Below are 13,340 nucleotides of genomic sequence, written 5' to 3' on the forward strand. Positions count from 1 at the left end.
GCCGTGACATTTATTCATGGAGATGCCTTTGCTCAATGCAGAAAAAGGTGGTAGGAGTCTTTTATAAGCTAAGCATAACTCTCCAAATCTCACCTGTCAAAACCCAGTAGCTGGGCCTGGGGAGATCGCTTGGCAGTTAAGAGTACCTCTTACAGAGGACCTGGGTTCAATTCCCAGCACCCACATAGTGGCTCACAACTGTCCCTTACTCCAGCTCCAGGGCTCAGATTCCGTTTTGATCTCTGCTTATATGTCACAGTGCACACACAGACACAGGCAAAACACTTATACACATAAACCAAACCAAACCAAACCCAGCAGCCCATATATTTGTTGCACCTAAATTCTAACAGGTTGTATTTTTTTTCTCTTGAAAATGGCCAATCTCTGAGTTGGAAAAGGAGAACTCTGGGGGGACATTCCCAACATGGCCAGACCATGTAGACAGTCATGGTTAACTTCAACATCAACCTGAATCTTAAAACTGCTTCTAACATCACACAACCATCTGTCTCAGGATTCCTATTGGTGAGATAAAACACCAGTGACCAAAATCAATGTGAGAAGGAAAAGCTCATGCCAGCCTTCAACTATCGCACTCCATCATATAAGGAAATCACAGCAGAAGCTGACGCCGAGGCCACAGAGGGGTGCTGCTTACTGGCTTGCTCCCCTTGCCTTGCTCAGCCTGTACTCTTATAGCATCAAGGACTGCCAGCCCCCACATCAATTATCAATAAAGAAAATGCACCAGGCCAATCTGGTAAAGCTACCTCCTCTCAAATGACTCTAGTTTATGGAGAGTTGACATAAAATTAGCTAGCAGACTAACATCTCTCACGTTCCAGACTCTTATTTCTGACAAGGCCAAAGGCACACAGAGAAGTCACAGGGAGAAGACATATTAAATACAGAACAGTCTGCAGAGTGTCTCCTTATGGTTTGAGCTGGTCTCAGTTACATGTGCTAGAAGCCTGACTCCAAGTGTGGAGTTGTTAAGGGATGGGAGTCTTTAGAGGGGGAATCTGGAAGGAGGTGATGAGGTCTTCGTTGGGGTTAACACATTTCTCATGGGAGTTCATTCTTGCTCAGTTAGGTCTGTCTCTAACATAACCTGGATTTCTCATGCTTTCTCTATGCCATGTGATTTCTTCTATGTCTGCACCAACCACATGCTAACTACCGTGAGGGCCTCACTAGAGCTCAAAATACCAGTGCTCTTGAAATGACATGACTTAGAGTCACATAAACTTCTTTGTAATGTTCCCAGGTTCCAGGTATTTTGTTATGACAACACAGCATGGACATATAGTTACACATGTACAAGTACATGCATGTGTATACCCACAGGCTCACTACTATCTCTGATCCTGTCTTGGAGATGACAGACAGTACCAGTAGGCTTCCTATGCCTTGTGTGCAGCTCACACAGACTACTAAAAAGTGCCCGAATTGGTAGCTGGTCACTGAAGAGAGCTCACTGTTACAACCTCGTCTCTAGCTGTATAAAGCACTGCAGTGCTCAGCCACATTCAGTCACATGATGGTTTGTGTTCTCAGGAAGCCCAAGGTCACACGTACCTGCTGTCTGTTCTCTTTGGAATATGGCAACATGGTGGAAACGTGAAACATGACCTCATGCCCTTGGTACACAGTATAGACTGAGTTGATCCCTGTGGTGTTATCTGTAAAACACAAGAACATCGGAAGTGGGCACAGAGTTCTACGTGGGCATGCAGATGAAGGCACGCCATTCCCAGTGCCCTCTCAAAGGCCTGGCCTATCTGCTGTGGTGAGCATGAGAGGCTCACCCAAGGCTAACTCATGACTTCACATGAGGCTCCTACTTGTGCTGCCATCCCTCCCCTTCCTGTGAGTAAAGGTATGGTTCACACAAGCTGTGACGCTCACAAAATCAAGGTGAGGTTCTGAAGAACTGTGTGGTGATTGAAGGCACAGGCTCTGGAGGTAAACGGACCAGCCTGAGCTCCTACTGGCTAGGTTACATACACCTTTCCATTCCCTATTGTACGGGCTTTATTATTTTTTTGTAATTTAGTTTTTAAAGCTTTGTTACTTAGAGTTCACATGTGTGCACATGTGTGGTGAGTCTAGGGACTATGTACAGTGATTTCTTTACTCACACGTGGTGAGTCTAGGGGCTCTATACAGTGATTTCTTCAATTGCTCTCTGCCTTATTTTTCTTCAAGTTTGGCTATTGTATTTAAAGCAGTGTATTAGTTATATATTGTTTTGTAAGTTATTCCAAAGCTTGGTGGATTGAACCAAAGACTAATACATTTTAAAAAGATTTATTTATTTTTATTTTATGTGTTTGAGTGTTTTGCCTGGATGTCTGTGTAACATGTGTATGCAATACCCATGGAATCCAAAAGAGGGCATCAGATCCCTTAGAACTGGAGTTACAGACAGTTGAAAACTGCCAGGTGGGTGCTGGGAATTGAACCCAGGACCTCTGGAATAGTCAATGCTGTTAATTACTGAGCCATCTCTCCAGCCTCCTCTATATTTGTTTGTGTCTTTATTATTTATTTATTTGAGACTAAGTCTCTCACTGAACCTGGAGTTCACTGGTTTGGCTTGAGTGACTGTCTAGTAAGCTCCAGGAATCCTGCTGTCTCCATCTCCCTAGTGCTGGGATTACAAGCATGTACACCCCCACACCTGGCCTTTAAAAACAGGTGCTGGAATTAACCTCAAGTCCTCATGCTTATATGCTAAGCACTTTTTCAGTGGAGCCATCTCCCAAGACCCCATGCTACTTTTGATAAGTCACCCCACTTTTCTCTTATCCTGTTTCTTAATCTGAAAATCAATGAGGAGAAAACTCAGCAAGATGGTCCTTGCAAAGCACTTAACCTGGTAGAAGACCTGGTGATCAGAGGGCTCCGGAGATGGTGATCAGGAACCCTACCGTGAGGTTACCTGTGGTGATAAGCTCACAGGTGCTCAGGAACACATCACACACATGAGAAAGCGTGTCAGAGGGAAGCTGGTAACCAAGGCCTTTCCACAACAGTCCTGATACATTGCTGTCATGTTCTGAATCTGTGTGTGCCACCAGGAAGAAAGGCTGTCAGGTGGTCAGGCTACCTGGACCGGAAGTCTGTCCCATTTAGGCTAAAGGAGCCTTGTGCCACCTTCCTGCCTTTCTTTGAGGCTTGACTGAAGATCAAAGCAACAAACACAGAAACAGGAGATGCTGGAAATGCTCCTCAGCCAGAAGCTGACGGGGTGGGGGGGCTCACCCTGAGCTTGCCATCTAGCCCCCCTTCATCCACCTCCTAGCTGTCCATGCTTCCTGTCCACACCCAGAGCTATTCCAGGCCAGAAATCCAGGGACTGGTGAGAAGCCTCCCTCCTCATCTCCACTTTCTAACATCATGGGACCCTGTGCCTTCTACCTCAGTGCTGGGATTTGTACACTTGTCTCCCTGCCAGCAGGCTGTTCCCTGGTCATGACAGCCCCACCCCTGCCATTTAGACTGTGGAATCTGGTTCCCTAGGGGCTCCCTTGGCTGGCTCTTTCTAGATTATCTTCCCCACAGGCCTGCCCTAAGGAGACCTAGCCACTTTCCTACTCAGTGACATGCAAGAGGACTTCAAACTCCCTGCAGGGTCACCCCTCCCCTTCTCTAGTCTATATTGCAACCTTCTTGGTCCCTCTGCTCCTTCCAGCCAGAAAACCATTCTCTTAGTTTCTAAAACACACCATGTTCTTTCAGCCTCAGGGACTCCACAGATGCTCCCTGCTTGAAATTCTTTTCTCTAGACTCTCCAACTGTTCCCACTCATCACTCCCAAGTTCCCCCAGAGAAGTCTTCTGTAATCCCCAGAGTCGGCAAAGTGCCCATGGCACTCACTCTCTGCGCTTGCGCCTCCTCAATCCTGTAAGCTCTGCCTGCCAAGCTATTTCATAACTATCAGCCATGTGATGCCTGTGCTATCCAGGGGACTAGAGGATCCTTGCAAGGCAGGGATCATGTTGAGCCCAGTCTGGTTCTGGCATGCAGATCCTGCTCCTTGGTAAATGCAGCTATGGGACAATGGAGACTTGTGTTGTAAGGCAACTTTATTGTGTGACTCTCACTAAGGCAAACCGCACTTGTGACTATGTTACCAGGATCAATAACTCATGAGATTCCACAGCAAATATAGTCCTTTGTTGATGGAAATGTCATTCATTTATGTATTGGCTGATCATGTCTCCTGGTGCTTCCTATGGGTTCCAAGGGCTGATTAGTCTTATAAAGCCAGTGAATGGAGCAATGACCACGCCCAGAATTTATGTCATACTGGGGACAATTTTTAGTCTCTCCAGTCTCTGGCTCAGATGTTCCCCTCTCTTGGGTATAAGTAACAGAATCACTTATTTTGACAAATTACAAATTTTGACAAGGGATGTGCTTACTTTTGGTGTCCAGACCACCACGGTAGCCCGTCCAGCCCTTTAGAGTAATGGTGTCACCGAGGAGATTTAAGAATTTTTGAAAAGCTTCACTTCCAATTTCTGCAAGAAAAGACACAGATGTCAATCTCTGGTCCTTCTTTTCCCTCTTTCTTTCTCTCTCTCTCTCTCTCTCTCTCTCTCTCTCTCTCTCTCTCTCTCTCTGTTTCTTTCTTTCTCTCTTTCTTTTTTTGGTTTTTTGAGACATGGTTTCTCTGTATAGCCCTGGCTGTCCTGGAACTCACTCTGTAGACCAGACTAGCCTTGAACTAACTCGACCTCCCAAGTGCTGGGTCTAAATGCATGTGCCACCACTGCCTGGCATTGGTCCTTATTTTCTAACTATAAAGAAGTCACAGATAATGGTGTTGTTAATGTGCATAGTATCAAAGCATGCGGTCACATCACATTCTACCCAAGGGCTATATGGAAGTCTCAGAATTTTTAGGAACCCATGGGAAGGCAAACAGAACCAAATGAACCAGACCTGGGGCATGCAGTATTGAGGGAAGAAGGTGCTATTGTTGCTCTGCTCAATGATAAACAGGGTTGTAACATGAAAGACACAAACACAGGAAGAGGATACTGTCTTTATATTCACTCAACCAGAAGCACCAAGGAAAGATTTTGCACTCTGTAGAACCAGATTTTCTAAACTCAAGTGTGTTCCCTACAGCTCCTGGCTATGTTCTCCAGTGCCCACTGCAGGGACTGGTAAGCATTAGGTGATCAGTAAAATATTTAGCAGATGAATGAAGGTGGTCAAGAACCACCTTATAACAATTCTGAAAACTGCCTCCTAGCACTGGAGATTCCAACCCAAGCAGACATTCGTTTTCAGTGGTGGGAAGGGCAGCAAGATGAAGGGTTGCCCTTGGTAGGGGTGCAGAGGGGATGCTCACCATTGCTGAACATCTCGTCATCTGTGAGCTGCCCGTCTTTGGCAAAAAGAACCCCAAATTTGAAATTCACAGAGCCCTTACAACAAGACAGCAAAAGACACACCAGTTAGTTTCATCACTAAAGCACACCTAGTTATAAACTACAGTGTTTGCCATTAAGGATCACTGTCATTTGCCATTAAGGTCACCAGAGTGGACACTTGGGGGATTCTTTCCTCCCACAGGCCCCAATACTGACCAATGTTAACAAGAGTCACTTTTTGTAGGTTACAAAATAGCATAGAGATGAGGTGACCCACATCTACATCAGTGAATCTGTTTGCAATTTCATTACTGATGGGATCAGGAGGATGCTAGGTCCATGCAGGCTCATCGTGGTGCTTCTGACAAATGGCCACAGGTACCCATGGGTCTGGCACCACCTTCTGATCTATGCATCAGCAATAGTTCCCAGAAGAACAGGGGCGCTAACTGTAACTGAGAGACAAACATAACAATCTTAGGCTGACGTCTGGTAGGCTCTTCTAGAAATAGATATGGAAATTGTGGGTAATTTATACGAAAAGCTCACTCCCCCATTCCTGAAGATATTTAATCTGAACAAGTCCAGATGTTCAAATGAAAGACAAAGCCAGCCAAGCAAGCAGTGGCTATTCCCATCTGAGTTTATAATTCTCAACTATGTGGACGACTGATACAATCTGACCTTGTGGAAATGACAAACACCAATGTGTGATGGTAGCTGCCGTGGAGAAGAGAGGCAGAGAGAGGGATGGAGACAGGGAGCAGGAAGTAGAGTCTCAAACTGTTACTTTTTGAAGACTTAGTTATATGTATGCATTTGTATTACCATAATTCATTATAATGCTGTATTATGTGGTGGTTATAGTGACCACACAAGTGCAGGTACCCTTGGAGGTCGGAAGACAGTACTGGATCCCTTGGAACTGGAGTTACAGGCAGTTATGAATTACTGGATGTGAGTGCTGGGATCCAAAGCTGGCTTCTCTGCAAGAGCAGTGCAGTGCATGTTCTTATTTTCTGAGGCATCGCTCCAGCCCCTCAACTCTAGTCTTTTAATGACATTGCCCTTAATCTGGGTGGGGGATTTGTATATTACTCTCTATACTTTGTGTATGCCTGAATTACTTAATAAAAGAGTCCACTGTTGGAACAATATCAATACCAGAAGGCTGTCTGACCCACCACTAAGTGAAGGGTTCTGGATGTTGGTAGTTAAGGTGCAGGTGGTCAATGGGGTCAGAGGTGAGATCAAGGCAAGATGCTGGCATTCAGAGGTAGAGTAGCAAAAGTAAGAAAGTCTGAAAGCCCAGCTTGAGTTGGTGGTTCAGTGACTAACGTGCTCACCACACATGCCAGAGAACTGGAATTCAGATCCCTAGAACCCACTGACAGGCCTGGTAGGTTTGGTAAGGTATCTGCTATTCTAGTTCAGGAAGGGAAAGAGAAAGGGGGATCCCCAGAACAAGCTGGCTAACAAAAGAGGACATATCAGGGAGCTCTGCATTTGATTAGGAGATCCTATTTCAATAATCAAGGTAGAGGACAGATAGTGGAAGAGTCCTGACATCAACCTAAGCCATCCACATATGTGTGTACGTGAACCCACACATGCACATACAGCATATGCACACACTTATGAAAAATAGAATCTGAACCCAGGTCTGGGGTTTGTGCTTCTAAACTCTCCTCTGTCCCCAGTATACCTGGGAGACAGATGCAGGCCCTTTGGTAACAGTGGCTTTCTAGATAGACTCATAAATAGGGAGGGCATTTCCACCTGACTGTGTACCTGGAATACTCCCCAGTTCTTGGCTCTTCCCCACTAGGCAAGCCTCAGCTCCAACATGACTTTCAGAGAGGCCGCCCCTCACTGCAGCCCTCCACCACAGTACTGTTCATTCTTCACATCCCACCCCCACCATAATTCTGATCTTGAACATGAACATGTATCTCTTTCCCATTGGGATCACACATACTTTACTACTGAATCTGCAAGACAGAGCAAAAGGCTGGGGACAGTGGGGAAGAAGAACACGTGTGACTCAGTGGCTGCGCGTTAAGCAGCAAGAAAAACAGCAAGGCTGGACGGAAACACTCGCTTTTTATCAGCTGGCCAGTTTCCGACAGTTTTTTGGGTAGACATTTAAAGGCTTAGTTTTAATATGTGTGTGTGTGTGTGTGTGTCTCAGCATGTGCACATGAGCACAGGTGTGCCTGTGGGGGTTAGAGGTGTTAGATCTCATGAAGCTAGAATTATAAAAGGTTTTGTGAGCTGCTGGGAATGTATGTAATTTGGGTCCTGTGAGGACAGCATATTGCTCTTGAGCCATCTCTCCAGGCCCAATTTCTGTAGTTCTGTTAGGACTTTGACCTCTTTTGAGTTTCTATGACTATCATGTTTCTTCTTTTGTTGGAGTGGTAACAGCAGTCACACATCTCTAAGATGCTGGCACCTCTTCTCTTCTGAACCCTCATAAAAAGCAGCCATAGCAATGATAATCTAGCAGACAGCCCTTTTGGAGTAGTCACGAGAATGCTGAAGCAGTGAAGCAGTGGCCCTCTATACTTAATGTTCAGGTCGGCAGCATGGGGAGTCCTGGAGGTGTTGTTAGGAGACGGCTGGCTCCCAGCCCAGTGTTCTAAGCTCAGTAGAGGTCTTGCTTAGAAGGCTCAGTAGACTTGGAAGTTTGCATCAAAAAGATTTCCCTGAGATGTCCTTGCTGCTGGTCCAGGAAACAGACTCTAAGAACCAGTGAAGAAAAGGAACTAACTCGGAGGTCTCCAGGAAGCCTGGAATTGGGTCCAGCAGAGTAAGCACAGGGCAGGAGGATTAGGTATACTAGCAGCTTATTCGGACCAGAAAGGACCCACAGGCAAAGACGGGAGCCCAGGACTAAGAGATTTGGCCAAGGCTGCTCATAAGTGAACAGCAGGCAGACCTGGGATCTAAGTCTCTGGCTTTTGACTCGTTCCAATAGCATAGTATGCACAGGACAGGTCTGCACCGAGCAAAGCTGAGCGCGCAGACAGAAATGTCAGTGGCCAAAACTTTACGAAACTTCAAAGGGATATTCTGAGACTGGCAGCGTGCTACCAGTCCTGGCTGAGGCCATGGAGGGTGGGGGTGGTGGAGTTGTGACGCATGTCACCAGGTCAGGATGAAGCTCTGCGAAGTCAGTGAGCATGGAGGATGCAGGAGGGATTGTCTAGGTACCCTGGATGAGGAGATTGTCAGCCTTCAAGGTCACTTATGGGGAGAAGGACATGATTCCAGGTTTGCTATGATGAACCTGGTCTACATCTCTTTTTTTCTGCTGTCCAGCTATTATTACTACTTCCCAAAGGGCCCCAGTTTAAATGAGAACTTATATAGAACCTTCTGCTTTAGGTCGGCATTCCAGGAATGTTGTTTTAGGGCTGTGTGGTGGTCTGAATATGCTTGGTCCAGGGAGTAGCACTGTCAGGAGGCGTGGCCTTGTTGGAGGAGGTGCGTCTCTAGGGTGGGCCTTGAGACCTTCCTCCTAGCTGCCCGAGGATCCAGTCTTCTGGTTGTAGCTGGATGAGAGTGTAGAACTCTCAGCTCCTTCTCCAGCACCACGTCTGCCTGGACCCTGCCATGCTTCCTGCCATGATGATAATGGACTAAGCCTTGGACACTGCAAGCCAGTCTCAATTAAATGTTGTCCCATATGAGTTGCCTCGGTCATGGTGTTTCTTCCTAGCAATGGAAACCCTAGCTAAGACAGGATCTATTGAAATAACCTGCTGTCTAAGGCTTCCCAGATGATGCCCACAATGAATAGGAAGCATTCATCTGTTTTCAGAAGCTGTCTCATACTTTAGGAGAGGCAGTTTGATCTGGCACTACCTGATCATAAGAGATCATTTTGAGTTGTTATTTTCTGGCACTGGGAACTGAACCCTGGGCTCCACCATGCATGCTAGGCACATACTCTACCACTGAGCTCCAACCCCCAATGGACCACTTTGGAATAAGTCACTTCACGAGCACTGGATTTGGAGGGATGTAGGAAGCTTTCTAGGTTCCAAGTTCAGTCTGCACCACTGGAGGAAGCTGTATATTGGAGAGTTTAGGCACTGATTTCCTCAGGACACAGTCCTGCTCAGACACACAAACAGGCCACATTTGCCATTTCTATTTGTTTAGATGTTAAAATATTTCTAAATTTAAAAAAATCTATCTAGTTTTATTTTATATTTGTTTGCCTGCATGTATGTGTACTACATGTGTGCTTGGTGCCTGTGGAGGCCTGAAGAGGGCATTGAACTTCCTGGAACTGAATTTACAGATGGTTGAAAATCACTGTGTGGGTGTTAGGAACTGTGGACTCAAGTCTTCTGTAGTAAGAGCAGCCAGGGCTCTTAACTGCTGACCCACCTCTCCATCCCCTAGTTTTGATTTTATCTATGGTATTAATACTCCAAATTATGTTCCTTCTATGAAAAGTGAAACCTGAGCAGAAAGCCCCAATGAATCCAGAAGAATCATTGGAGCTAAGGAAGGATGGCCTTATTTAAAACACCATGGCTAGTTCCTTGATACTGTTGCTTGGGCAGTATCCTAGCTAGTATTATGTCAACTTGACACAGTCAGAGTCACCTCAAAGGAAGGGCCCTCCATTGAGAAAGTACAACCACAAGATTTGGCTGTAAGTCATTTCCTTAATTAGTGATTGTGGGAGAGGGCCCATCTCACTGAGTGGGGCATCCCTGGGCTGCTGGTCCTGGGTTCTATAAGAAAGCAGGCCGAGCAAGCCATGATGAGTAAGCCAATAATAAACAACACCCTGCCATGGCTTCTGCACCAGCTCCTGCCTCTAGTTTCCTGCCCTCTCTGAGTTCCTGTCTTGGCTTCCTTCAATGATAAACAATGATGTGCAAGCATGAGCCAAATAAGCCCTTTACTTCCAAACTCTTGGTCATTGAGTTTATCCCTAAGACAGATAGCCTTCTGTATTATAGGGTTCTGCCTGCTCACAGTTCACTGCTTCCCTGCAGTGTACACTACAGCACAGGACACTAGATCTCTTGTGGGGACACCAGTCTGTGCAGTCATAAACACATGAAATAAAGGTCTCACATCACCACCTCCACTTTACTAAGTAGCTAATCTTCCAGGAAGATCACCACTGTTCCTTCTTAGGCTTTCCTTTTGGTGCCCATCACCACAAGTCATGGTTTATCACTAGGATCACTGGAGTCAAGGTCAATTCCCAACTGCTCCTAGCTGTGGGATTAAATGGGAATGCTTGGGCCACTCATCTCTTAGAAGGCTCTCAAAAATGATGACCTCTGCTCACCCCTTCCCAAGTTATCAGAAAGGGACATTTACCTCTTCAAGCAAACAGCCCCTGAGTAGAGAGACAAAATTGAGGAATAGAGATTTGACCTGTACAGTGTAGGCCAGAAATAAAGCAGGTGCTGCCACCACACTGGAGTGCTCATAACAGGTGCACTGAGACACATTTGAATTCAGGACATTTTATAAAGATATGTCAACTAGGGAGGTGATGGATTAGATTTGGAGTATCAGGGAAATGGAGGAGTTAGGATTTTACCAAATTTGACCCAAGCAACTAGATAAATGATACTTCCATTTCTGCTATGGAAATATGTACAAACCATCATTTCCCTATTCAGTTATCTGGTGATAGCATGCTCTCTCTCTCTCTCTCTCTCTCTCTCTCTCTCTCTCTCTCTCTCTCTCTCTCTCTCTCTCTCTCTCTCTCTCCCACTCATACACACTTAAAATGGGGATAAGAGAATGAAGCCTGCAGACATCTTTGACATCTGGGATAGTAAGAGCGTGTGGCGAATGCACAGACATCCCACTTGAATGGCAATGAGCCTCCTCCCCATATAATCATAGATGTATGCAGATTTAAGTATATTTGTCTATTTATAGATAGCTGTATGGAAAATTCTGCAGGAGACCTTGGAAAACCCCTTTAGTCAAGCCTCTGTGGGAACGAGCTCACACTGCAAATGCACAGAAGTCTGACTCAGGAAGAAGGCTGTGCTCACAGTCAAGGGGACAGAGAACATATATGTTCATAAACCACTTACCTCTTGCTCTTCCAGAACCAGCAAGTCCTGTCAAGCAAAGATTCAAAAGTTATATTTATATGTCATGGTAATTAGTGGATTTTGGTTTTCTGTGAAAGTGAAGTGTTACATAGTCACACAATTTGATGTTAAGACGTTTTGGAAATAATAGAAGTTGGTTATGGGATCTCTCTTTAAGGGAAATGAAAATGAAAATAAACAACAGAAAACAGAACTCTGGCTGGACCACACATCCCTTGGGAAGCTCTGACAGACAGTAGTGCTCACCCTCCCTAAACCAAGCATACATCCTGCTTCAACACAATAGTCCCTTAGTGAGGGGATAAGACTGAGAAACTGAGCTCAACACTAGTGACACAGCTGGTAACCAGGGTCAAGATGTTGGCTCACACACATTCCATTACTTGCCCAACACTAAGTCAGCTGCCTGAAGACACCCTCTCCTGAGATCAGCATGGGACAGTGGTGACCCTAAAGAAGCCTGCCTTTGAGTCCTTGCTCTGCTACCTACAGCTGTGTATGCATACAAATTATTTGACCTGTGCCTATTCCTTATTCATGGTTCAAGAATAATCACTATTTTGCCCTGTGCAGGTCACTATGGAGAATGATAGGGTGAGTGTGGGGCAGACCTTTCATATGTCCTTAGGCCATTGTCCCTTCTCATGCCTGGTTACTTCACAGTAAACTTCGGAAGAAGCTGGGAAGCAGATACCAAAAGCTCTGATAAGGGTCACAGGGTGAGTGCAGGTGGGGAAGGTAGATCCTGGAAAGCCATGGCAGCCAGTGGGAACAGAGAAGAGGCCCAGGAGAGAGGTGGATGAGACTGACCCGCTGTGTCAACTGGGGTGCTGACAATTCCTAAAGAAGTATACAAGTCACACAAAAATTCTCCATTTTTTGTAACATAAGGGTTCTTTTGTTCAGAATTCAGCCATCTGAATCCCAGGAAAAAAACAAGCCTGCTCTGTGTCGTATACTTTGGGACACACTTCATATTTGCATGTCATTATACACTTCATTGCAAGATACTCTCTTCCATAATTTCCTTTGATCACAACCACCCGGCCATGCAGTCCATCACTCCAGAGTTACAGATAAGGAATTGGAGATTCAGCAGGGCCTGGGTAAGGTCACATGGCCTGGTTCTTCTGACACCTTTAAAGGCACAGTCATGGTGAGTAAGACCCGGGGGACGTCCCACTGCCTCTAGTCCAGCAAGTCTTAGAACTGGGGCGTTTTGCTACAGCCCCTGGCCTGTGACAGGGTTTTCCCTGGCAGCCAGGCAGTGAGAGCAGTCTTGCAATAGGAGTTCCCAGGGTCTCAACATTAAGCCCTGGTGGCAGGAAGGATGCTGCAGGTTGCAGCTTCCTTGGAATTCTTGTTGGATTCTATCTGCTTAGGAGAGGATATTCCTGCCAGGCATTGTGGTCTACCAATGCCCTACTTGACAGCACCCAAAATTAAAAAAAAAACAAAACTCATTTCTGGATTTGTGGGTACCAACTAGGTCTCTTCTTGTTGTTTTCCAGTTTGTAATTTCAGCCTGGAAGGTCTGTTTTATGTTAGTAATGGTGTTTCTTTTTTCTTTTTCTGAGAGGGTTTCTCTGTGTAGCCCTGGCTGTCCTGGAACTCACTCTGTAGAGCAGGCTGGCCTCGAACTCAGAAATCCACCTGCCTGTGCTGGGATTAAAGGCATGTGCCACCACCGCCCGGCATGGTGTTTCTTAATATAGTCCTATGGAGGATTTTTCTTTGTGTCTGTTTATATATGTTTGTGTACATATATGTATATGTATGTAGACATATGTGTGCCGCAGATCACATGTGATGTCAGAAGATAAGCTGTGGAGTTGGT

At 45.7% G+C, this 13,340-nt stretch overlaps 1 protein-coding gene across 3 annotated transcripts in view; it reads right to left on the reverse strand.

Moving 5' to 3' along the window:
* Garnl3 (GTPase activating Rap/RanGAP domain like 3) overlaps positions 1–13,340 on the reverse strand; it is a 149,238-nt gene that overhangs the window by 43,370 nt on the left and 92,528 nt on the right. For all 3 annotated transcript variants that reach the window (XM_052182226.1, XM_052182228.1, XM_052182225.1), the window contains exons 9-12: positions 11,483–11,509; positions 5,372–5,447; positions 4,434–4,532; positions 1,582–1,685 (exon numbers count right to left, since the gene is read on the reverse strand). In XM_052182226.1, coding sequence (XP_052038186.1) covers positions 1,582–1,685; positions 4,434–4,532; positions 5,372–5,447; positions 11,483–11,509 — 306 coding nt within the window. The remainder of the gene's footprint in view (positions 1–1,581; positions 1,686–4,433; positions 4,533–5,371; positions 5,448–11,482; positions 11,510–13,340) is intronic.

This window comes from Apodemus sylvaticus, chromosome 5 (genome assembly GCF_947179515.1).
Source record: "Apodemus sylvaticus chromosome 5, mApoSyl1.1, whole genome shotgun sequence".
Taxonomy (NCBI): domain Eukaryota; kingdom Metazoa; phylum Chordata; class Mammalia; order Rodentia; family Muridae; genus Apodemus; species Apodemus sylvaticus.